This window comes from Symsagittifera roscoffensis, chromosome 3, assembly GCF_963678635.1.
Source record: "Symsagittifera roscoffensis chromosome 3, txSymRosc1.1, whole genome shotgun sequence".
In the NCBI taxonomy this organism is placed as follows: Eukaryota; Metazoa; Xenacoelomorpha; order Acoela; family Convolutidae; genus Symsagittifera; species Symsagittifera roscoffensis.
This window is the reverse complement of record NC_087064.1, coordinates 19,275,148-19,299,939: the sequence shown is the minus strand read 5'-3', so window position 1 is coordinate 19,299,939 and position 24,792 is coordinate 19,275,148. Positions and strand designations below refer to the sequence as shown.

At 33.3% G+C, this 24,792-nt stretch overlaps 1 protein-coding gene across 8 annotated transcripts in view; it reads left to right on the top strand.

The window, feature by feature from the left end:
* LOC134842637 (anoctamin-4-like) overlaps positions 1-3,558 on the top strand; it is a 50,740-nt gene extending 47,182 nt beyond the window's left edge. For 6 of the 8 annotated variants that reach the window (XM_063859070.1, XM_063859068.1, XM_063859066.1 and 3 more), the window contains one exon: positions 2,622-3,558. In XM_063859070.1, coding sequence (XP_063715140.1) covers positions 2,622-2,843 — 222 coding nt within the window. In that variant the 3' untranslated portion in view covers positions 2,844-3,558. Of the gene's footprint in view, positions 1-1,879; positions 1,914-2,621 lie in introns of all 8 variants that reach the window. The other 2 variants (XM_063859073.1, XM_063859069.1) reach the window with 1 other exon arrangement.
* Positions 3,559-24,792: the final 21,234 nt, after the last annotated feature.

Sequence of the window (24,792 nt, the reverse complement as noted above, 5' to 3'; positions counted from 1 at the left end):
CAACTGATTACAAATGCGTTGGCCATTCACTTCCTAAACGATAGTAGTTTAATCCTGAAATTGTGCATCCGTTTCAAAGATGGAGGTCATAATGATTTTTTTTCGTTTTTTAAGGAAAAGTACTGGCTCAAATTTACTTTTTTTGCGGTTCGACTTTTGATTTCTTTTGAAGTTCAGTTTATTTCCTTTGTTAAAAGGAAGGCAAACTCCACTATAGAACTGCAAAAAGTGTAAAGGTCCTGAAAAACGTGATCGACTTCTACTAGAAGTCGATCACGTTTTTCATGACCTTTACTTTTTGTAAAATAAGCCGAAACCTATTAGGCCGAAAAAAAAGCAAGTTGGTAAAAATTAAGATATGGCCAACAAACCGTTCGAAAAGACTCATTGATTGCAGTTTAACAGAAAAAAAACTGACTTGTTTCTTAAAAGATAAGTTTAACCAAAAACAAACATAGATGGCCTTAAAATTCTTTGAATTTCACGAACAATTTATGATCGACACTATTTTTTGATAAAATTAAACCATATTGAGAGAACTAGATAAAAATATGAAATTTTTATTTCCCAAACTAGAAGACTTCGAACTAAAAAAATTCTACTAGAAATCTGAAAAATGGAATTTAATTTTCAGATTTATCAGAAATTAAAATTTTTACTTTTAGATCTAGTTTTCTCAAATAGGTTTAATTTCATCCGAAAAGCATCAATCGTAAATTTTTCTAGAAATTCAAAGAGCTTTGAGCCTATCTATTTTTTCTTTCAAATTCAATTTTTTCATAGAATGTGGGTTTTTTCTTCAGACAACTTTCGACTTTTTAACTAGACATTTTTGACGGAATTTTTTTTTCATTTAAGAGGTATTGATGTCCTGAGCTTAAATTTGAAATAATATTTTACCTGTGGTTCTTTTTTGTAAAGTTATGGGGGTTTAAAGATTGCCATTCTGGCCAATTTGGGAAAATTAACGCGCGAGATTTATCCGTCTTAGAAATCGTTCCAAATTGGTTGAAGGAAGGTTGTTTGCCATAATTGATTTGTTAATAGGTGCAAAATCTATCACTTTCTACTTAATATGGCGTGTGGGGGATGTTTTTTAAAAAAAATCGCAATTTAAAAAAAAATAATTTTATTTTATACATATTATTGCTGCTTTATAAACCTTAAGAGGCAGTCGAAACGTTCAGGGCTTCGCCCTGATACGAGCAGTCTTGTTTCCGCTTAGTTGCGTTCATAGACTCTTTTCCAACTTTTTGTTGGCTACGTTTGATTATATAGCACCCTAAATGGTGATTTGGAATTTTGATTAAAATCAGCGATTGTGATTGGCGATAGTATTTTCACTTGGACATCAAGATCAACGTCATGCGACCATATAATTTCAGCCTTTGAAAATTTTGGTAGGGGTATAACCAAAAAGCCCCCATAATTACCCACCTTTCATTACCAAATTAGTGTGGCGAATCCATTTAGTTATTCACATTTTGTACTGAGTGCGATTTATTGTATAAAGTTGTTAACGCAAAACTTACTGTTTCTTAAAGACTAAAGAGCGATTTTTGGCATTAAAGTTTGGAAGGTTACGTAGTTTTCAACGTTTGGCATTTAGTTAGCACCAATTTCGATCTGACCTGTGGTTATAGGGTTGTATAGCTTTTGCCCGTATTATATGCGGTATTGTACGTTTTCTTGTATGTTTTTTTTTGCACTTTACAATAATTTTTATGTAGATGTTGGTAAGAACTGCCTTGCAATTAGATAGCTATACTGACTGAAAGCTCAAGTACATGGATGCTGCTTTTAAATGTGCTACTCAACTTTACAACACTTTTTCACCGTCCACGTTTAAATTCATTGGTAACTCGAATTTGTTTTCTAGCTGCGAAAAACAAATTCCAACGAGCAGAAGAAAGGTAAAAATGCATGTGTAGATATTCCAACAGAACTACTTTGCACTGTTATTGGTGAATGTTCAACCAGACTCTTTTGACGTTTCATCTGTGTGGAAAATATAGTATTTTGCTGGTGTAGTTTTTTATTCATATTATGTCGCCGCTCTATTGGAAATGTGAAATTTAATGGAACACCTCCCTGTGTAACGTCTCCTATTTTCCAAATTCATGCGCATGATGTATCTGAAAAAAGAAACTCGTGAATATCAAATATCCAAGGGGTCAACCTCTTACAATGTGTCTAGACTACCATGCACAGGGAAAAAAATAGTGGAGCTTCAAGTTTCGTATAATGAGGATGAAATCGAATATAGAAAAGGGATAGGGGAATGTTCGTTATAATAAAGTTGACGAGAAGTTTTTGAAAAGATATACTTAATTTTGTTTTGCATTATTTAACACATCGCTAAAGCAATCACGGAAGCAAAGAGATACAAGTCTTTTTGGCTTGATATCCCGTGGGTAGAAAAAAATTAAACTTGAACAGTTATGATTCGAAGCTCAGTCAGCATCGTTTTTTTATCCCATCATCAAGTCTCAAGGTTTATTACAGCGTCTAAGCTGCTGTTTTTTGTTTGAGCATGAGAATTACTCGCCCATGAAAACTAACCATATCGATATCGGCTATAAGATGACGTCATAGTAAATTTAATTTTGCTTTTATTTCAGCTAAGCAAAACGTCTCAGCCACCGCACTTTAGGCTCCCAATGATGGACAGATTCAATAAATCAGAATCGACCGCTAGTTCCCCCGCCCAACACAAAAACGACACATCAGATACTAACTTTTCCTCCCCTGATTCGAACCTCCACCCTCACTATGGATTCTCCCACCATAGTTCCTACAACGAACCGGAGTTGAGATGGAACAACGACCAGTCAACGGTTTAATCCTTCAAAATTTTTCTACTAGGGATCATCTTCAAAGACTATATGGTGGAGATGAACTTAAAAATCGAATTAAAACTACTGTTACTTTCGTTGAAAGTCAGGATAATAAATAACTTGATATCTTGAAAATACTCTAACCCCCTTGATAGAAATGTGTAAAATACCTTTGTAGTTTGAATAAGATCAAACTTTTTTCCTACAATGAATAATAGAACTGTCCTACTTACCTTTTTCTTAGTCAATGCAGTTTGTTCTCTTTTTATCTGATAACACTCTCTACCTCTATCTTAACATGGGGACTGGATCATTACCATGTGTGTCAATTAGCATACACGTTCTTGCTATTATTATTCTCGTGAAAGCAAATGTCTTTAAATTTGGTTTATAGTAAAATTGCTTTACAGTATTGCAAAAATAGCTAAGATAACTATTTTAGAAGTTGATTCTCGAATTGAGCTTATTTTGTCTTTTTCAATTGATTTTTATCACATTTTAGTACATGAAAGTAGTAATCGCATGCTAACTGAAATATGTGGTAATTGACACCCCTCTTACCTTTATCAGTATCTTCGCGGACGCAGAGCGCCTTTCTTTCAATATCGCAATTAAGTGTTTGTATCTTTCTACCTTTTGAAAAACTGAGCATTTCGGTTGAATTTCAATTAAGGAATGTTAGCTCCTAAAAAATCTGAAAACTAGAATAACTTGATTGATTAATGAAAGTAAAAACTTTTGAGCTAATCTTCCTCAGTTCCTCAAATAATAATGAATACTTAAGCTGGAAAAATGAACCCTTAAAGTATAAGGTTTTTGACAGCTAGACTGGTCAAAAAAGTTTGCTATCATACAATGCAATCCATGTCTCATATGATTGTTTCGTGTTTTCCTAATTCATGGAATGCTTATTGATCCAATTCACGCAGTTTGTTAATCTGATTTTAGCCATGAAATGTCATCAACTTCAAAAAAGCTAGGAAAAATACCAAATTTTCAATATTTGAAGACTAGCATAGCCAGCTGTTCGCTCAAAGTGTTTTAGTTGGTCAATGCTCAAAAAATTGTCAGAATATGGTAGCTTGTTTGTAGCATGCTTCGCTATCGATGTGCTTTGAAAATATCAGCAGATAAATTTGGTGTACAAATTTGCAATTATAATTAACTCTATAAAAGCTGTCATTTATTGAATGATAATCGAAAATGCAAATACATTATTTCAAATTGGTTCTTCAATTCTGTTAACGTATTCGTAGAGAAATAGTTGAGACCAGTGACAGGTTTTCTGCTCTAACAGTGATACCACGTGGAAGTTCTAGTCGCAAAAAGTTTTGCTCACGAAATAATACAGTCTGGAACGCGAAATTAAGAAAATGGGCTTTTTGATCAAAAATATTTCGCTTTTTAAGTCGTAAGTTTTTTTTTGAGTTTTACCTGTGATTTTGATAGAGTCATTGCATTTCCTTTGCTGACACTTGCGATCAGCTTAGTGTATTATTGCGAACCTTTCTTTTTTCAAACCTAACTCGCAAATAAAATTGTTCTTTTATATGGAAATTTCACTGTGGCATTACAAACTGCATAGCATCTGTTCTCTGCTTTATTTGTGGCAAGTGTTTAGTGCCTACTAAGCTTCCGTGTGTGAGACTCTTAATCTCTAGGTCGCAGGTTTGAAATCTTTGTACTAAATCGAGGCCTAATTGTAATTTTCATTATTGCATTTTGTAGAGCTGCTTTTAGTCGTGTTCTCGCAAGTTTTACGAAGGGAAGCATTACCTGTGTAAAAGGAAGCCAAACGCCTCCATCGAGCAGCAAAAAGTGCAGAAGTCACGAAAAACGTGATAGAGTTCCAGTTTCGAAAATTGTTTTTAACTATCAGATTTTCCAGCGTAATTAAGAACTGTCTTTTTTAGAGTTTGGTCGTTTTTTTCGCATGTGTTTGCGAAGCGCAGCTTCGCTTTTTAGTTGAAATTATAATTGCAAGCAATTTTTTATGGAAGAGGATAGCCAATAGCTTTGCTAGTAGCACAAAGTTGCAACTATTATCGATAAAAAACAGCTGTTCCGTGCTCAAATTGTATCATTTTTTGTTCGTGGTTTGCTATGGTCTGAACAAAAGCTAAGCACTTAAGTATTGTCGAGGCTTTTTGTGAATCAGGCATTTTTAACAACAATTTGCCTTTTAAAAAAACCGAAAACTAAAAAAAAAAACAAAAAAATTTTTTTCGTTCTTTTCAAATTTTTTTGCAGAAAAGCTTTATTTTCAATTTTCTTCGGCTCAAACCGGCATAAAACGAAACTTCGACAACTAAATTGACTAAAATGATACAATGTTTTTTTACGGATCACATGAATGCGTATCACACTTTTATAAGCTTTCTCGCTCATTTTTTGGTGGAAGTGAACCCAAATCAACACTCAACCAAATGTTTCACGACAGAATTTTTTCGAAATATTAAACATTCGCTCAAACATTGATTAAAAGTGGTTTAATTACGCAATATGGTTATTCAAGTGGTGTAGATATACATATAATTATAGATGTAGATATAGATATTGCTGTATGTATGGATATGGATGGAGAGGTAGAGGGATAGGATATTAGAGATGGGGAGATCGAGCGTTAGCGAGATAGTGGTTTATATAGATATAGATATTGATGTAGCTGTAAGTATAGATATAGTTATAGATTTAGATCTAGATATAGCTATAGTTAAAAACAGAAAAAAATATAGCTCAGGTAACTCAAAAAAGCGCAGGGAGCTCAAAGCAACTTAGTTTCAAAATTATGTTTGAGCGAGTTCATTTTCAATCTATTCAAGATGATTTTGAGTTTTCGAAATTCAGACTTTTTGGTGCATTTGTCTCAAGATTTTCACGAATGGAAGTAAACTTTGAGTGTTTATAAGGTTGACTCAAGTGCTTGACGCGCTATATGCTGGAAGAGTGAAGGGGGAGCGATGTCTCTATTAGGTATATTTTTTGTTCCTTTTTAAGATTTTAATTTGGCTTTTGATATTTACGGTTTTTGAGTTTTCACTAGTTGCAATTGAAGCAGGCATTTTTCATTGAAAAAAGAACTAAATTTAAAACTCACTATTGAGATTGACTTGGAGCCTGTTTTTAGCATCATCGTCTTACCATGTTTAATGTTCATTTTACAAATTGGCTCCTTTTTCAATGATGCAGCTAATCAGCTAGAGAGAAACTGAAACCAAACTAATTGTTTCATACGTTTTTGCTAGCATGTTTTTGATATGAAAACAATTATTTCAACAACCGGATGTTTTTGAATGCATTTAAAAAATAGGTTCACAGAAAATGAGTTTTAAAAACGTTGCAGCTATCAAAAAACCTCGTAAAACTTGGATCTGGGCATTATTTTGGGACGTTTAACAGAGTGAAAGTTCAACTGTGCCACAGAGGAAACTTAAGTTTAACAGCGCCATTTTTTAAAATAATGTTGAAAATTGATTTAAAAGTTTTTAGAATTTAAGAGAATTTTTCAGTTTATTATCTCCTCCGCTTTTTTTGTTTTTTTTGTGTGTCCTTAAGTTTTATGTCAAAAATATGGGGAGTTTCAATGCCTCTCTTTCAAATACATGGCTTGATTGGCAGCGGCATTGGGGGTTGTACATAGATATCATTATACCCTTAAGAAGAATAAAAAACTCGTTTACTGTAAGGTAATTTGCGTTAACATTAGCTTTCCTCTCGACAATGTGTTCAAGTTTAAGTTCGGTGGTCGATTTTTTTTCTGCCGGGCAAATGTTTGTTCACGAGTACTGCAAAGCTAGAGAATGCCCTATAATCTTTCATCTGGCACCGAGCGAGCCGATTTTTGCGAAGATGATGATAGTGCAAATAACGAGTACATTGCAGTAGATGGAAGAAAATAAGATCATGAGGCAGAAGCAAAAATTTAGAGAGCTTTGGAGAAGCTCTACGAGAAAATAATTGTGTTCAATGGGTTGGAGTACAACCACTATCAGTTTAGAATATGGGACAAGGACCATGACGCGAAAGAGTGCTACAAGAAAAACCAAAATCCAAACTGTAGTAAAAATAAATTACAAGCGGTTGAGGCGGAACATGATTTCAATGTATTGAGGTCGAATCATATTGTAATAACCGAAGTGAAAAACCTTCTTCTGACAATGACTACCCGAGAAGAACTTCTCAAGAAAACCCAATGCATTCTGCTTTTTGGGCAACGAAAGAGCAGTTTGAAGTGGGCTTGAAACTTATCGAAGGTGTTGCATGCAAATCCACAACAGATGATGCTCAAGTTTCAAAATTGAAGTTTTTGCTGCTAATGCTTTCCTAAACTTAAAATCCTATCCAAAACTGAACAGTCACGACAAATTTCAGCTGCATTTGGTAGGTTCCGACGATCTGGATAATTTTTTCCGTATGTGGAATCACATTGTGCCTGTGTGGAAAATTTCTCTGAAATCTGGACGCGGGCTCAAATGGAATCTACTCAAGCGGAATAAGTTGTGCTGGCAGCTGCCCAACACATCCTTTTCAGGAGATTTCAACGCTGTAAAGATTGTATTAGTTGCACTTTGGGCTCCTGAAAATGATACGAAGATGGAGCATGACAAACTCAACGTTTCAAAACCGGATAAATTAAACCAGTGCTGATTTAATTTATCCGGAAAAAAAGAACAAAACACGTTTTTCAAACAAGCTTTTCTCAATTTGGGTTTAGATTAGACTCATCAGAGTTAATAGGGTGCAATTTTTTCTCCGAAATTGTCAACCAAAATTTTACCCTAAAATTGGGTCATTTTGGCTTTTTTCAATTAATCAAGAATTACGCTGCAAGTAATTTATTAATCGATGAGGAATATATATCACAAGAAGCCACTTACACAGATCAACAAAGTTCTAGAGAAGTTAAATATCCAAAAATTTGAGTTCATTGTTTGAAATTTTTTTAAGCCAAAATTTTGGGTTTTTTATAGTAAAAATCACGTTTCTTGACTATTAAGCAAAACTATTTTCTCTTATACAGGTTTTTGGAGATTTAACCTTTCTAGAACTTGCTGTACAGTTTCTAATTTACTGTTCGCCCTACAGATCTTTTTAACATTTATCGTTTCAAGGTTAATTTAACGATTAGCTTTAGGATGTGATAGGGCAAAAGGCTTAGGATCAACTTATTTAGGATAAGATACAATAGGGCAAGGGGGTTTCCAAGAACACGTGAAACTACTGAGTGCTAAATTTGTTCACTGCTTTTTGTTGACATTACGGATTTTTTCCCAAAATCTCAGGAGAGGTTCGTGAAGAGGTTTGACAAGAATGATCATTAATATACTGTTAATAAATCCATAGCTCAATTTGATATAACGCAGACATTTGGCAATGATGAGTAGTGTTTTGGCTACCTCAAAAATAGTCAAATCTGGATAATTTTCAACATCGGAATGCTTTTTATATTGATTGGCTCTACGGGCAAACTTGAGAAGATCTAAAGCGTTTAGGTCGAGATTTTCGCCCTTCATGTCAATATAAACTTCTCGCCCTTCATGTCAATATAAACTTCTCGCCCATAAGTTGTTTCGAAAATTGCAAGTGGAAACAAAGATATCACCCATGCAACCCAGAGGCAACTAAAAGACCGAACTAATAATTTTTTTCTGACATAGTTCTGCATATTTTTCAATTTCGAATTTGTTTTGTAGTATAGGTAATCAGAAAAATTTGCTGCTGATGAATTAAAGCCAAGTAGCTGGAGTACCGGAATAACCACACCATCAGCTGCATAAATGCATACAATTCGGGCACTGAAACAAGTATCATTGCAGCGGTGTTTGCCAATCTGGCAGCCTTTTATACTAGAAGAAGAAATGGAAGATTCAATTAGTTATTTTTATGCTATCTAAATCGCGAATCAATTTCCAGCCCCCCCCCCCAATCAAAAAGATAGAGTAGAAAACGAAGTCTTTTAGAGGTTTCAAAAATATGCTTAAGGTTTCATGAACATTTTAGTGATATTAATTGCTTCATTGCTTTCAAACTTTATTGGGTGTATCTTTTTTTTCTCATGAAGTTTATAGAAACGTTGTGTTTAATTTATCTCTTCTAAAAATGCAATTATTGAACTAGCATTTCGATGTTCTTTGGCAATTGAATCAATTTTTGCGTCGTTGTGTATCGATGTAAAAATTGATGTATCGATAAAACCTCTGGCAAAAATAAATGTTTTCTTTTAACGGTGTACTTTTTTGTTCTTGTCAAATATTGTAAAAATCATAACATTAGTTTTTCTACTATAAAAAATACTTTAGATTTAATGAAGCTTATAGAAAGAAGTTAGAGCTTTATTAAAACAGATCAACGTAGTTTAAAAAACGGGATATAGGATGTAAGACGACAAGCAAATTAGACGACAATTAAAAAACGGAGTTCAGATGATAACTTTTTGTGATTTTAGGCAATGGTACTACTATAGTAGAGTAGTATATTAAAAAACAATCAGGTCCCTTGAGAATAAGGTTCTTAGAGCACTCAAATCAGGGGCGGATCTAGGATTTTCTCGAGGGGCGGATTTAAAAAAAAAAAATTTGTCGACCTTTTTTTAAGTCGACCAAAATGATTTTCTGAGCTCTCCCAAAGCACTACAAATACCCTGTTTTGCCAAAATTTCTTCGCCACAGGCAAAATTTTGAAAAAAAACAGGCCAAAAAGGTTGTTTTTAGACACTTTTTGGAAAGTTTTGACCAAAAAAAACGAGTTTTTTTCGGCGCGCGCTCCCCCCTAAAAATTAGTAAAAATTGGCGCCAATGGCGCCCTTAGAAAAAATTTTAGGTCAGTCAGCCAAAAGTGAGTATATTAAAATAGTACAAAGGGGGACCCTTTGGGTCGGCATGCGGTCAAATCCCTGAGGGGAGGCGTCCGCCCCGCCCCCTTTAAATCCGCCCCTAACTCAAATCGTTTAATAAATTTGAGGCTGCCATTCAAAAAGATGTCAGTATAATTCAAGCAAAAATTATGTTCTTTATTTCGTAAAAAATAAATACCTGTTTGAAACTCGTTCTACCCATGCGCGTTTTAGGAAGTTGTTTCTGTTCAATTTTTTTTTGGACGGATATGTGTAGTGTCTTCTACTTTTTTGTTAAAAAGGGTAGATGGGTTTGTTTCTACAAAGTACACGTGATGATATTAAGGGTTTTTGTGAAACCTGAAAGATTGTATTGAAGTGCGGGTTTGGATCTTGTAGATTGTTGATGTCGTAAGTCAGAGCGAGACTACGTGCATTCTCACTATTCGTTTGTAATTGTTTGAGTGGCGAGATAAAATGTTGATTTCTCTGAGTGAAGCGACAGGTGACAAAGATACGTATGTTTGAGATTTTGATATCGAGTTACCCATTGTTCGGTTTCAATGGAGTCTTTCTCTGCAATGTCTGCTCTTTACTTTAAATCCAGAGAGGGTTGTGAGCGCGGCAAGTGAGATTGGCTATTCCATAGTCGGAATGTCTGCAAGTGTTCATCTCCCTTTTGCTGTTCTTTTTTATGCTCTTTAATATCTTTACAAATTTATCTCTGCAATTTTATATTTCTGCAGTTTTAAATATGGTTTTGTTATATATTTTTTGCAGAAGCTCTAGTTAGTTCGGTTATTTTGTAGAGTTGCTCAACCGAGAGCCAATCCTTAAAAAATTAAGTGCGATTGTTCTAAGCGTGGGTGGTATGGCCGGCTATAGAGAATGCTCAGGACGTCTTTCATTTGTTGGCTAGGGCAGTTGGAGTATTTTTGTCAATGTTTCTTTGCGTAGAGTCTTAACTTACTTATGATTTTTTTGTCTTCGATTCAAAAGTTTTAACAGTTGTTTGTTGTGGTTGTGTCTTTTTTTATTTTCAGTTTGCCTCTGATTAGTTTTGAATTGTGATTTTTTATTGTTTTAAGAGGTCCTATTAAAAGTTTGATTTAAGTTTCAATAGAATTTTTTATCCAGTTTGTGGCTCGTTGATTGTAGTACAACATTTCTGTACTTGTAGCGTGGTTGCGTTACTAAGTTGTGTTGGTTGTTCAAGCTTACTTGTGGGTTAAGGGAAAATTGAAGAAAGTAAAAACTGTCTAAAAATGTTATCAGTTAGTTTGTGAAACTTAAAATCATTTATTTACTATAGTTTTAATGCAAAATTATCAAAAATTTAAATAGTTGACGTAAAAAAGGGCGACTTCAAGGGGCAAATAGGAAAAATTTTTGCATATAAATTGTTAGTTTTATCTTTACTTCATTACTCTATTAAAAATTTTTTGCATTGCATGACAATTTAATGGCATTCGATTTACCAGTTTGCTTCTGACTTAAAAAGGTTTCTGAAATGTAGAGTTTACTGCGACCGGTTAGCTATTTATTGATACGGTTTATAAAAAAAATTTCAAATATAAATTGATTTTGTGCTTTTCAGAAGCTAATGACGTAATCAAAGAAAAGTTGGTCTTCTATATTATCATAGAATAGTAGGTAAATAGTCGGAGTTATTTAGCTTTAAATAGAAAAAGATTATCGTTGGTGGTTGGTTGAATTAAAAGTTTTGCTGAAATGCTAATTTCATTTCTTCTGCGAAGTAGTGGCCAAAGAAGCTCAAGTGCCTTGATGATTTTGAGTTACTCTGGGGGACATGAAAATTGTGGCTAGTTTTTGAATCAAATTATAAATTTTAAGCTTAAAATTCGTGCCATGGTATAAATGTAAAAGTGGAACTTCGACGGGTTGGATATTTTTGAATGGCATACTTCTGAGGGAAAGTATTAGTGTTGCAACACGAAATATACCATTGTCGACGGGATTTTAACTTTGAGTACTGCCGTGTAGGTTAGTACCTTTTGAAAAAGCGCGGTTGTGTAATTGTAGAGGTGCTCCTGGCATGGTTGTATTGATTTGTGGGTCATCGTATGTTTTTTTTTTAGTTTTTAAATGTTCGTTCATTAATTTGTGCGTCAAGTAAAACTTATTTACTGGTGTCGAAATTATTCCAAAATTTCCTCTGAATAAAAATCGGGCCACGTTTTCTTGTCTGTTCACTTGCGTATAAAGTTAGAAAAAAAGTGATGTGTAATTTGAGATTATAAACATGTAGTGGTGGTGCCGGTTACGTGAAGGTGAATTTGTAAAAGCGTTCATAAGTCTTTGAGTGAAGCGGTAATAAGTATAATTGTGGGTCACTGTGTTTTTAATTTTATTTCAATCGAAAAATTAGCATCTCTTTCTTTTGGAGTGAGGAAAAAAGAGTTAGTTGAAGTGTGCAGAAGCGGCTGAAATGGGATTCGTAAGCGTTGTGATTTTAAATGCATGATCGATGACATGATCGAGTCTTTTGTTAGTAAGATGCATATTAAAAATATTATCTGTCCTATTTAAAAAAAAATTGTTAGTTGTGAGTTTACTGCAGAAATGGTTTGGCGCAACGAGTCTTCCATATAACTACGGACATTGCTATCATAGTATGCTATGGCGAATTGATTGGCCTTGCGTGCAACTGACTGGAGTTGCGTGCAATGAAGCGGTTGAGTATCTGTGCAGCGCAAGTAAGTAAAATCTTTTAATTGAATTGCGTTAATAAGCTAGTGAATAGCTGTAAATTAAATTTCATCATCATTGGATTTTCTAGGCGGATTGAGAATGTAAAATAAACAAAACCAATGGTAGTGTGGAGACTATAATTAATTCATCTACATAAAAATGTCATCGGCTTTGGGGTTCATTGTTGTCGAAACATCATTGTGGGAATTCTAATAGGAATCCACGTGTGTTAGTGCGTCGGGGATGGTGGCTCCAGTGGTCGGTATGGTTGGTTTGTCGCGTACTTTCATTTCATGAGTATGTGTTTTGCTCGTTTTGGTGTGTTACGATTGAAAAATGTTTCTGAGTGCGAAGCGGAGGGTGTTAGTTGTGTGTATTAGCGGTTGGTGGTGTATGAGGTTATCCAAATCGTGTTCAAACTTCTTGTCGGTTTAGAGACTAGGGGTGTCGTCATTAGCGCTAGAAAATGGTAAAAAAATGGGCTGAGTTTCTGTGTAGGGTGATTTAGAAGAGAGGGTGATTACGGGCGCTGGGGAGTGATAGGGGTAAAAAGATGTTGGGAAAAGTTAGAAGTAGGGCTTGATTTTTAATCTAAAAATATTTCTGGAGGGTCAATGGCAAGGTTTCTAAAAAATTGCGAGTATTAAAAGCATTATGCGGAGTCGTCAGAGTGCATGTGATATGACTTTGATGAAAAGGTGGAAAGATTGATTTACCGGTAAAGGAGTTTAATACCGGTAAAGGAGAGGAGAGGAGGTCATTGATAGACGTGGCAGAGGGTTAGCGTTGAAGTGCTGAAGGCCAAGAAAAAAATTGCTTGAGGGATACGACTTGGCCGCTCACTCTGGGCTAAAACATTATCGTTGTTCATTTGTTTTTTTTTCGTGTGTCATTTTGGTTTTGTGGTTGATAAGCAATTGGAGAAATTGAACTTGGTTGTGTTGTATTGTTTTTATTTAAGTTAAATTATAGAAATAAAGTCGATCTAGAGCTGGTGTGTTGAATTCTTTGTTATTGATTTTGGTTTGGCCAGATGAAGGATTGTTGAGGTGCTGTTGGCATGTAAGTTTTGTATTGTAGCTCATCATGTGTTTTTGGTTTTGCTTTTTAATGTTTTTTTTGCGTTCATTAGTTTGTTCGTCAAGTAATATGTTTTTACTGATGTCAAAAATATTCCAAAAATTTCTCGAATAAAATTCGGGTCAAGCTTTCTTGTCTGTTAACTTGCGTATGTTTTGCTCATGTTTTATAAAACTTCTTCCAAAAAGTTCCCAAAAACATCGATGGAAAAAAAACTTTTCGTACAAAATTGTTAACCGTTCTAGAATGTAATATGGCAACCCTAAAAAAGCTAAAAGCCCATTTTTTCCAACTAACTAAAGATATTGATTGGAGTGATGTCTTGAGGCCTATATTTGTCTCCATTAAGGTACATAAAAATCTTTAATATTTATAAAAAATCCATTGTAAGCTTGTGTGTGTGTAATACCTGAGAAGCCTGCAGTTTTGGCAAATTTTCTTAGGCTTTGATCTGCATATGGTCGTTCAATTGTATCCACTCAGTGGTACGTTTTGAAACTTTTGTGAACTAAGGTGACAAGGTATATCGGATTTCGAGTATAATCCGATTGATCGTAGTTCAACGGTTGGATTTCTGGCTATTGCATTTATGCATTTTGGTGAAAGTTTATTTAGTGGTTGCAATAGTGAAGGGTATGGTTTGACGACATAAGTTTTATCTCTTCGGGATTTAGTTGTAATACGTTGTTGAAATTTTCTGATCAAATGGGACGGCAGTATCCCAAAAGTATGTAGAGTGTATCTGAAATAAAAATTAAATATTGTTTTTGTTGCAAATTGGTAATCTTTGATAGCAGCGTTAATCTGCAAAAACCTAAGAAGGTGATACTTTTTTTGTACAAGTAGAGTAGCGAAGGATGTTTTAATGTAATCTATATAACCTGAGCGGTTTCCTGAGGAGTGTCGGGTTTGTTTTCTTTCGAGTTCACATCAGTGAGGAAGTGTTTTAAAAACTGAAAATAACATTTCTAACAAAAAATCTGATTGTCGTGTTGTCGAGGGTTATATCTAAGTGTATGCCATAGTCTTTCGCTGAAAAACATGTGTTGTTCATCAATGATAGTTCTTGGAGTTGTGTGCTATCACGGTTTTCTGGTAAGAAATTTTCTCTTGTTTGTCCGTTGTTTTTATATAGTGTAACGGTTATATAAGTTTTTCATCGTTGCATTTTCCGCTGCGGCTAGAAGAATAATGAATTTTCTTTTCATTTCATATTCTTTCCTTTTTCATTTTCGAACTTCTAAATTTTGTGTTTTAAATAGTGGTCTTGCATTTTTACATGCGTAATTTGTTTCTAGAAAAATTTGGTAACGTGTTATTTTTTTTCATTGCCTGGAATATTTCTACAGACGTCCGTCTCTGTTTTTTTTTTGTTCTCGTGGATTTATTTGATTGAAAGATATTGATTCTATGAAATATTTTGGACAAAGTTTTTTCTTTCGTGCTTGTATTTTATCTACTTGAATGGTGGTATAAAAGTTCCCGTGAGCCAAAAAACGACTGCTTGTGTGCGAGTTGCAGTATCGCAAAATCTTTGATAGTTTTTACATGGTAAGCGAACGCCTTGGTTCAAAATTCTGTCATCTTTTAAATCTTCTATAAGTTGAACTTTTTCGAGTTGTACTTTCCAATCAAAAACCATTATTTCCTGATATCCTATTTTTGTGCTGGGGTTGCAAAATGATAGATTGTTTGATCCAATATGATGTAACGTTTTTTTGTAGTGATGGTCTTAGACTCATTGTCCATGAGCACCATGGTAAAGATTTTTGTTGCCTGTTCATATAGTTTCTTGACTAGGTTCTAATTGTTGTCGTTGATTTGGGTTTGTAAATTTGTGATGTTTGAATTTGGTCTTCATTCCTTACTGAATTTAAACGTTTTGGTACGTGTTAACAGTTTTCTGGGTTGAGATGTAAGATTCATTCCATAATTCTTTCCTTGTATGATTAATTATCAAGTCTGTATTTATTTCAGTAAGATACTTGTGAACCATGTACTTTTTTTCAGAAACTTTTCCTGTAACCTTCCAGCTTAATAGTGCTATAGCGCGGGCTTTTGATTATAGTGTTGCAATCACATTTGTGGTTTCTATTGCCTGTCGTTCTGATTCACAGTGTTATTTAATTTATAGCATGTTCATGTAGTGTTTTTCATTGATCTTCTTTACAATCTTAGTTTGCTACTAAAAAAACTTGAGATTCTGTACTTGGTGGTGTGTAGATCCCTACGTCCTGTTTTTTGCCCTCAAGTTCTGTGAAACTGAGGGGTAGATTTTAATGATTGGTTTGTTTTATGGTTCTCTTAAGGCTGATTTTTATTGTGCGGGATTCAATGATTCTGATACCGGTGCTTGTTGTTCTATCAAAGAGTTTGAAGTTGCGAAATGTTTGAAGATGTAGTTTGACACTCAGTTATTGTCGGAATTTCGATTTTGGGTTGGGTTGGTTGATGGAGTTTTGACTTTGGGTTTTTATTAGCAGTTTTGGTTGTACTATTGGATTTAAGAAGCATAATTTTCATTTAAGAAAAGTTTTTTTCATCAATTAAAAGAGATAGCATTTTTATAGCACTAAAAAATTAATTACGGCTCGTGTTAGACATTTAAAAAATGTTTTGGTTATAGATCCTACTAAAATCAAGAAGATGGCAAATTTTATTAGATGTTTTTTTGTTAAAAAAATTTCTTTAAGCTTGGAGTGAGAGTTATTTAAGATATAAATTAATTATATCTGGTTAGGAGGTGGTCAATTATTTAAAAAAGAGGAAGTTAAAAAAAAAACAGAGAAAATTGAAAATTGGATACAAAAAAAGTAGAAAAAGTTTTATGATAAAGTCACGTGTGTCTGTAAAAGAGAAAATGACAAATTCTGTAACTGTTTGGCATTCGATTTACCAGTTTGCTTCTGACTTAAACGGGTTCCTGAATTGTAGAGTTTACTGCGACCGGTTAGCTATTTATTGATACGGTTTTTAAAAAATTTTTCAATTATAAATTGATTTTGTGCTTTTCAGAATCTAGTGACGTAATCTAAGAAAAGTTGGTCTTCTATATTATCATAGAATAGTAGGTAAATAGTCGGAGTTATGTAGCTTTTAAATAGAAAAAGATTATCGTTGGTGGTTGGTTGAATTAAAAGTTTTGCTGAAATGCTAATTTCATTTCTTCTGCGAAGTAGTGGCCAAAGAAACTCAAGTGCTTTGATGATTTTGAGTTCCTCTGGGAGACATGAAAATTGTGGCTAGTTTTTGAATCAAATTATAAATTTTAAGCTTAAAATTCGTGCCATGGTATAAATGTAAAAGTGGAATTTCAACGGGTTGGATATTTTTGAATGGCATACTTCTGAGGGAAAGTATTAGTGTTGCAACACGAAATATACCATTGTCGACGGGATTGTAACTTTGAGTACTGCCGTGTAGGTTAGTACCTTTTGAAAAAGCGCGGTTGTGTAATTGTAGAGGTGCTCCTGGCATGGTTGTATTGATTTGTGGGTCATCGTATGTTTTTTCTTAGTTTTTAAATGTTCGTTCATTAATTTGTGCGTCAAGTAAAACTTATTTACTGGTGTCGAAATTATTCCAAAATTTCCTCTGAATAAAAATCGGGCCACGTTTTCTTGTCTGTTCACTTGCGTATAAAGTTAGAAAAAAAGTGATGTGTAATTTGAGATTATAGACATGTAGTGGTGGTGACGGTTACGTGAAGGTGAATTTGTATAAGCGTTCATAAGTCTTTGAGTGAAGCGGTAATAAAAATAATTGTGGGTCACTGTGTTTTTAACTTTATTTCAATCGAAAAATTAGCATCTCTTTCTTTTGGAGTGAGGAAAAAAGAGTTAGTTGAAGTGTGCAGAAGCGGCTGAAATGGGATTCGTAAGCGTTGTGATTTTAAATGCATGATCGATGACATGATCGAGTCTTTTGTTAGTAAGATGCATATTAAAAATATTATCTGTCCTATTTAAAAAAAATTGTTAGTTGTGAGTTTACTGCAGAAACGGTTTGGCGCAACGAGTCTTCCATATAACTACGGACATTGCTATCATAGTATGCTATGCGAACTGATTGGCCTTGCGTGCAACTGACTGGAGTTGCGTGCAATGAAGCGGTTGAGTATCTGTGCAGCGCAGGTAAGTAAAATCTTTTAATTGAATTGCGTTAATAAGCTAGTGAATAGCTTTAAATTAAATTTCATCATCATTGTATTTTCTAGGCGGATTGAGAATGTAAAAAAAAACAAAACCAATGGTAGTGTGGAGACTATAATTAATTCATCTACATAAAAATGTCATCGGCTTTGGGGTTCATTGTTGTCGAACATCCTTGTGGGAATTCTATTAGGAACCCACGTGTGTTAGTGCGTCGGGGATGGTGGCTCCAGTGGTCGGTATGGATAGTTTGTCGGGTACTTTCATTTCATGAGTATGTGTTTTGCTCGTTTTGGTGTGTTACGATTGAAAAATGTTTCTGAGTGCGAAGCGGAGGGTGTTAGTTGTGTGTATTAGCAGTTGGTGGTGTATGAGGTTATCCAAATCGTGTTCAAACTTCTTGTCGGTTTAGAGACTAGGGGTGTCGTCATTAGCGCTAGAAAATGGTAAAAAAATGGGCTGAGTTTCTGTGTAGGGTGATTTAGAAGAGATGGTGATTACGGGCGCTGGGGGAGTGATAGGGGTAAAAAGATGTTGGGAAAAGTTAGAAGTAGGGCTTGGTTTTTAATCTAAAAATATTTCTGGAGGGTCAATGGCAAGGTTTCTAAAAAATTGCGAGTATTAAAAGCATTATGCGGAGTCGTCAGAGTGCATGTGATATGACTTTGATGAAAAGGTGGAAAGATTGATTTACCGGTAAAGGAGTTTAATACCAGTAAAGGAGAGGAGAGGAGGTCATTGATAGACGTGGCAGAGGGTTAGAAATTTTATTAGATGTTTTTTTGTTAAAAAAATTTCTTTAAGCTTGGAGTGAGAGTTATTTAAGATATAAGTTAATTATATCTGGTTAGGAGGTGGTCAATTATTTAAAAAAGAGAAAGTTAAAAAAAACAGAGAAAATTGAAAATTGGATACCAAAAAATAGAAAAAGTTTTATGATAAAGTCACGTGTGTCTGTAAAAAAGAAAATGACAAATTCTGTAACTGTCTGATAATCGATTTTGAAAACTTAAAGAAACTTGTTCAGAGTTGTTGCGACTTGTTTGAAAATGAGCATTCGAAAGTGATTTTACTAATCTGAGACGATTCTGAATATTTCAAGTTCTTTGTGCCCAAAGATCGGGTTTTTTTAATGATTTTGCGGAGGGAGTTGGAAATTGATAGATATTGGTGAAGGACAAATTCGATATTAAGTTGCTACTTCCTGTTTTTGTTTATTAAATAAACAAAGGTTTTCGAGAGATACTTTCGCTTTAGGCGAAGTGATTTTGATAATTTTTCATTTCAAGTGACTTTGGGTATTGTTCTTTGGGGAAAATGGGAGTATTAACTTCTCTAACTCTGTTGATTTTTGTAAGCATTTGTCGCGAAGTGTTGAAAAATTAAGGATGAGATGTGTTTAAGTTATCAACAATAAAGGTGGTGCTTTTTTGAGCCGGAGGTCCTTGACTTGTGGTTATAATTCTAGTTCAAACTAAGAACGTAGCTTTTTATTGAAAACTGTTGGCAGATGAAAGATTGCGGAAGAAAAGAACCATGAGAATGATCCAATTTTGGTTGAAAAATTAATAGACAGAAATAGACTTGAGAAATGAGATTTGCGAATTAAAACGTGAAAGGTGTATGAATGCAAATTTCAAAAAAAGTAGTTGTTTTGAGTATTTAGAATCATAATGACGTTTTTTGGTTTTTTGTATGTTGGGGACATCAAATCTTTTGAGACAGCTTTAATTTTCCTCCATTCATTTTTCTTTAGATGGCTTGTGGAAAATCTCTTCTTTCAAAATTTTAGTCCCCTTGTCTATTGGCATTAAGAAAAATGTGGTTTATGTTTTATATTGTATAAAGGGCAGGAAGTCCAAAATTTGATATCCAGTGTTCCTAAAGTGTTGTGCATGCATAATAAACATTACAAGGTGGCACAGGATTGAGTGCTATGTATTGTAAAAATAAATTTTTCCTGTTAAGTCTATTTCATATGTAATGGTGGTTGTTTGTGATGTGGGGACGGTTTGTTGAATTGACACGTGAGACAGTTGTTATATTATACTTTAATACAAACTATTGCTTTTGTGAAGTAGAAACTTGTATGAAATTGTAAAAACTTGTATAAAATTGACAGTTGTTACATAATTTAGTGATTAAATTGGGTGCTTTTGTGAATTAAAAAATTGAATCAAATTGTCAAGGTTTTCTCTGAATCAATGTGTCCTTTTGTGTTTGATGAAAATCGATAATGGTAAGACGACTGCTTTTTTATCAGAATGAATTAATTTTAAAAACGTATGTGTTTTCACTTATAAGTGTTTTATATAAGCTTTTAAAAATATCGGAAAAGAGTTGCTTTTCTTGAAACAGTGATATATGCTTGAGCAGAATTCGGTTTTTATTTGTGCCAAAATTTTATTTGGCGGTTAACTGGATCTAAATTTTTTTGTTTTTAAAACAAATCGATTGGTAATTTGAACTTTACATGGTTAAAAAAGTATTTTTTATTTCTGCATGTTTTTAATGAATATTGTCTATGGGATCGTTTAAATGAAAATTTTCATCTATTCTGTTTCTTTATTTAAACTTAACTGTCCTGCAAAGTTTATTGTAATGATTAAATCATGTTTTCCTAATAAAGGAAAAATCTTTTTTCTTCAAAAAAATTTATTTGTGAAATTTCTTTTTTGTGGTATTTTTTATCCTTGGAGAATATGGGATGGGTTTAAATGTATTTTTTCCTGTTAGGTATACTTCATAACTTTTGTTTTGGCAATCTGACTAAAGTGGAAAATATTCAAATTAATAAATTAAATAAAATATGGTCAACTTTTACTGCATGTTTGCTTTCTGTGGCGATGTAATATTCTTTTTTTCATCTTATAGAAAAAAAATTGTTTTGTGGAGTTTCAACTACAATTTTTTGTGTTTTTATGCGAGTATTTTTTAATATAAACGAATTTTTTTCGTATTTTATAGGGAAATTTATATGCTTAACAAGATAACTGTTTAAAATTTTTTTATTTTTGGGTTCTATATAATTAGTTATGATACAAATTTGAAGAGAAGGACGGTTGTTTGTTTAACCTTTGAAAAAATGTTAATGATATTTTTATTTTTGTTTGTCTGCTCATCTTTGATATGCACATTACTACTTAATATTATAAAATTTGGTAAATACGTAAAAATGAAAGGTTCCCCTACCAAAATGTGTTTTGTCTTTTATATGAAACAATTTTTGAAAGGTTTTGCTAGGATATTTTGATTATCAATTGTTTTTGTCGGAGGTACGTAGAATTTGACTTTTTCGTTGTATTGTAAGTTTTGGTCTTACTTGTTGTACGTTGAAGTATCATAGCTGGATTTTCTGCCTGAATTTCATTCCGCGTATGCATGTTGATGATGTTGGATTTTGCTCCTGTATGACTTACGAATTTCTTTTGTGGACTGGTGGTTTTGAAATTCTGTGCTTCTTTTGACTCTCTTGTGTTTTTTTGTGTTATTTTTTGTCCATGAAAACTATGGGTTGGAGTTAAATGTATTTTTTCCTCTTAGGTCTACTTCATAATTTTTCTTTCGGCATTCTAACTTAAGAGGGAAATTTTCAATTTTTTAAATTGATTTTGATGTGAGTCATGTTTTACTGCTTGTTTGCATTCTATAGCGATGAACCATTGTTTTCATCTTTTAGAAAAAAAAATTATTTTGTGGAAAATAAACTACAGTTTTTAGTGTTAGCAACTCTGGTGATGTCTTGCTACTTAGAGTATCTGGTAGGGCAAAGTTTTTTCCTGCTGTCCAGACCAGGTGGGGAATAGAAAATTTCATTAGAATTAGTTGAAACCTATAAAAAATGTTTTGAATTTTCTGTGAAAAGAATTATTGTTGGTTTATTGTCTGTGAGTAAGACTGTTGGATGTTTTGATCCAAGAATTAAGAATTCAAATTATGTTAGCGTGTACATGAAAATTGTATTTTTTTCGTTAGCGTGGAGAGTCTTAGTTCTGCTTCAGTAATTAATCTTGAACTTGCGTATATGAGGATCTTTTTGTTTGTTCCTTGATGTGATTGTAAAAGTGCTGCACCTATTCCACAATTGCATCCGTGACTCCTTGCGTAAAATATTTCCTCTATACGTTTTTTGTTCCAATGAATCTAGTGTAAATTTTGTTTCACAATATCCTAAGAAACCAAACTAAAGTGTGATTTTATTTGGTGAACTGTTATATACGTGGAGTTCAATATTGCCTGGATTCATGATTTTGGCATGTTTTGTCGTTGAGATTGTTATGCGGAAAATTTTGAGAATTGTTCTGAATTCAAGATTGGATAAATAAAGTCCTTGCGTGTTTTAAGTTTTGTTGTGTTGACTAAACTGAGCGATGGGGAAATTATTTTGTGGAAAATAAACTACAGTTTTTAGTGTTAGCAACTCTGGTGATGTCTTGCTACTTAGAGTATCTGGTAGGGCAAAGTTTTTTTCTGCTGTCCAAACCAGGTGGGGAATAGAAAATTTCATTAGAATTAGTTGAAACCTATAAAAAATGTTTTGAATTTTCTGTGAAAAGAATTATTGTTGGTTTATTGTCTGTGAGTAAGACTGTTGGATGTTTTGATCCAAGAATTAAGAATTCAAATTATGTTAGCGTGTACATGAAAATTGTATTTTTTTCGTTAGCGTGGAGAGTCTTAGTTCTGCTTCAGTAATTAATCTTGAACTTGCGTATATGAGGATCTTTTTGTTTGTTCCTTGATGTGATTGTAAAAGTGCTGCACCTATTCCACAATTGCATCCGTGACTCCTTGCGTAAAATATTTCCTCTATACGTTTTTTGTTCCAATGAATCTAGTGTAAATTTTGTTTCACAATATCCTAAGAAACCAAACTAAAGTGTGATTTTATTTGGTGAACTGTTATATACGTGGAGTTCAATATTGCCTGGATTCATGATTTTGGCATGTTTTGTCGTTGAGATTGTTATGCGGAAAATTTTGAGAATTGTTCTGAATTCAAGATTGGATAAATAAAGTCCTTGCGTGTTTTAAGTTTTGTTGTGTTGACTAAACTGAGCGATGGGGAAATTATATTCTCAACCAGAAATTGTTTGAGTTTTTTTCATTTCTGATTATCTATAAATCTGTATGACACAAATTTGAAAAGAATGGATTTTGTTTGTTTCATCTTTATAAAAAGTTAACGAAGTTTTGTTTTTATCAGGTCTTTTTATCTTTGATAAGCAATGTACTACTTAATAGTTTTTGGTAAATATGTTGTGATAAAAACTTTTCCTACCGTTATGTGTTTTATGTCTTTGATATGAAACATATCTTTGAAAGGTTATGGAGACTTTGATTTTCTTTTGTTTTTGTAGGAGATACGTACATGTTGACTTTTTTGCTATATTGTAAGTTTGAGTCTGACTTGTTGTACGTTGAAGTGTCAAAACTGGTTTTTTGGCATGAATTTCATTCCATGTATCTATTTTGTGAAGGTTGAAACGAACTTCTTTGTGAATATGGAACATTGAAGATATTTAAATTTTTTTGTTGTTCTCGTGTGTAATTTGATATTTGAATTGTAGGTTTAAAATAAGACACTTTTCTAAAACAGTCAATTTTTTGTTTTGGTTCTTTATTTGTAGTTTTTATAAGATAGTTCATCATTGACTATAGTAGCCTGACGAATTGGTAGTAGTTTTAAGCATTATTTACTCTATTTTTTACTCTTTTTCTTCAATTGGATGTACTGTAGCGTTTGTTTCACACCTTAGAATAATTTTAGTATACTTGGGTTTGAACGTTGTCTGTGTTTATCAATTTTGCAGGTTTTATTTTTGAGATTGTTACGCAAAATTTTTTTTTCTGAACTCAAGGTCAGACATATATAACTTTTTTGTATTTTGATCATTGTTGATCTGATTGATTCGAATTATTTGAAAGTTAAATATGTATCCAGTCAATCGTTTCAAAAAATTTTTTTTGTTAAAGTGATAGAATTTTGAGGAAAATGGAGCCTTTTTGTAGTCTTTGAAAAAACGAAAAGAAGAAAGATTTTTTCCTGTATACTTATCTTGAATTTACTATTTTCTTCTGAATATATCAATGGTTGCTACGTATGTAGTATAAAAAATAAACCTACTATATTGTGTTTTATATCTGTGATACAAAATATTTCTTTAAAATGTTTTACAATGAGCTTTTGTTTTTCGCTTGTTTCTATCGGTTGTAGAAAAGTTCGATTTTCCATAACTGTATAAAGTGGTGCCTTTTGCTGTTGCTAATGTACGGAATGCACGTTGAAATGTCATAATTGGATTTTCATTCCGTGTATGCATGTTGATGATGTTGGGATCAATGAAGAAATCTGTTCCAAAGTCTGGTGGTTTTGAAGTTCTGTGATTCTTTTTAATCTAAGAAAGTGGTATTGCCTAAATTTTTAAATTTTTATGGAGTTGTTGTACAAGTTATGTTTTGGTACAAATAGATTGTACTTTCCTCTTTGTTGTTTGGTGTGGTGCGTGTGGTATATTTATTATTTGACTTCTGTCTAAATCATCAGTTTTGCTATCGGTTTGGTTATAATAGTAGAGACAACGGGCGTTTCATGTTCATGTGTTATTTCGTTTATCATGTTGATCATTTGTGTAATTTTGATGTCGCTGTTCTCTGAAATTTTTCAGTAAATATTGTTTAATTGAAGATCTGAGATTTCATTTGTTTAGGTTCCTGGGGGGTCAACAGTTCCTACAGGTTGAGTTTGTCTTGATCTAGTTGTCGCTGATCTATTGGTGCTGCTTCTATGATTTTGATATGGCCGACTTAAATTCTGTGAATATTTTCGATGCCGCAATTTAGACAACGTCGGGATAATCTATTATATTAGCTATTAATTCTGTGTCAGTAATTATCAAAATTTTCTCGTGGTTTGTGAGTTCTTTTCTAAAGTTATGATTACAGCTGAGTTGTTTTTTAAACAGTCATCAGAAAAATTTCTATTGCTTTTATTCGGACAGTTTTCCAAACGGTCATTTCAGTAATTTCTATTTCGACGAAATTCTGCTGTAGTTTGAAAATTTACTTCTGTTCTGAATACTTCTGTCTATATTGGCTTTTGCTGCTATTAGAAGGGCTCTATCTGTTTTGTGTGGTCTGATATGATTTTGTTTGTCTGACCGTTTTCCTCGAAACATGT